General features: G+C 40.3%; 1 protein-coding gene across 1 annotated transcript in view; it reads right to left on the bottom strand.

The window, feature by feature from the left end:
- LOC119592922 (dual 3',5'-cyclic-AMP and -GMP phosphodiesterase 11A-like) overlaps window positions 1-295 on the bottom strand; it is a 113,884-nt gene that overhangs the window by 21,969 nt on the left and 91,620 nt on the right. Inside the window, exon 13 of the mRNA XM_037941814.1 lies at window positions 67-134. Coding sequence (XP_037797742.1) covers window positions 67-134 — 68 coding nt within the window. The remainder of the gene's footprint in view (window positions 1-66; window positions 135-295) is intronic.

Here is a 295-nt window from a genome sequence, read left to right on the forward strand (position 1 = left end):
AACCACCATCACCCATGAGAAGATCTTGAATTCAACGACATCCTTTTTAGTGAATCCAATCCTCACCTCAAAGAGCTGCTCGTCGTTGTCATCAAAGGGCTGTCCATTCAGCTTGTTAATGATCTTCGCTACACCTGAAAAAAGAAACGAAAAAATAGCATACAAGAAAGAGTCAGTATGGAGCCTCAGCCTAATTAATGAGCTGTGACGGGAATGGTAATGGTGATGAGTCTTTCTGTTTTATTTATTAAGTTATTTGTCTGTCTTGTGGTGAGGGGTTGAATGTTTGGTAGGT

Source organism: Penaeus monodon, chromosome 31, assembly GCF_015228065.2.
Source record: "Penaeus monodon isolate SGIC_2016 chromosome 31, NSTDA_Pmon_1, whole genome shotgun sequence".
Classification (NCBI taxonomy): domain Eukaryota; kingdom Metazoa; phylum Arthropoda; class Malacostraca; order Decapoda; family Penaeidae; genus Penaeus; species Penaeus monodon.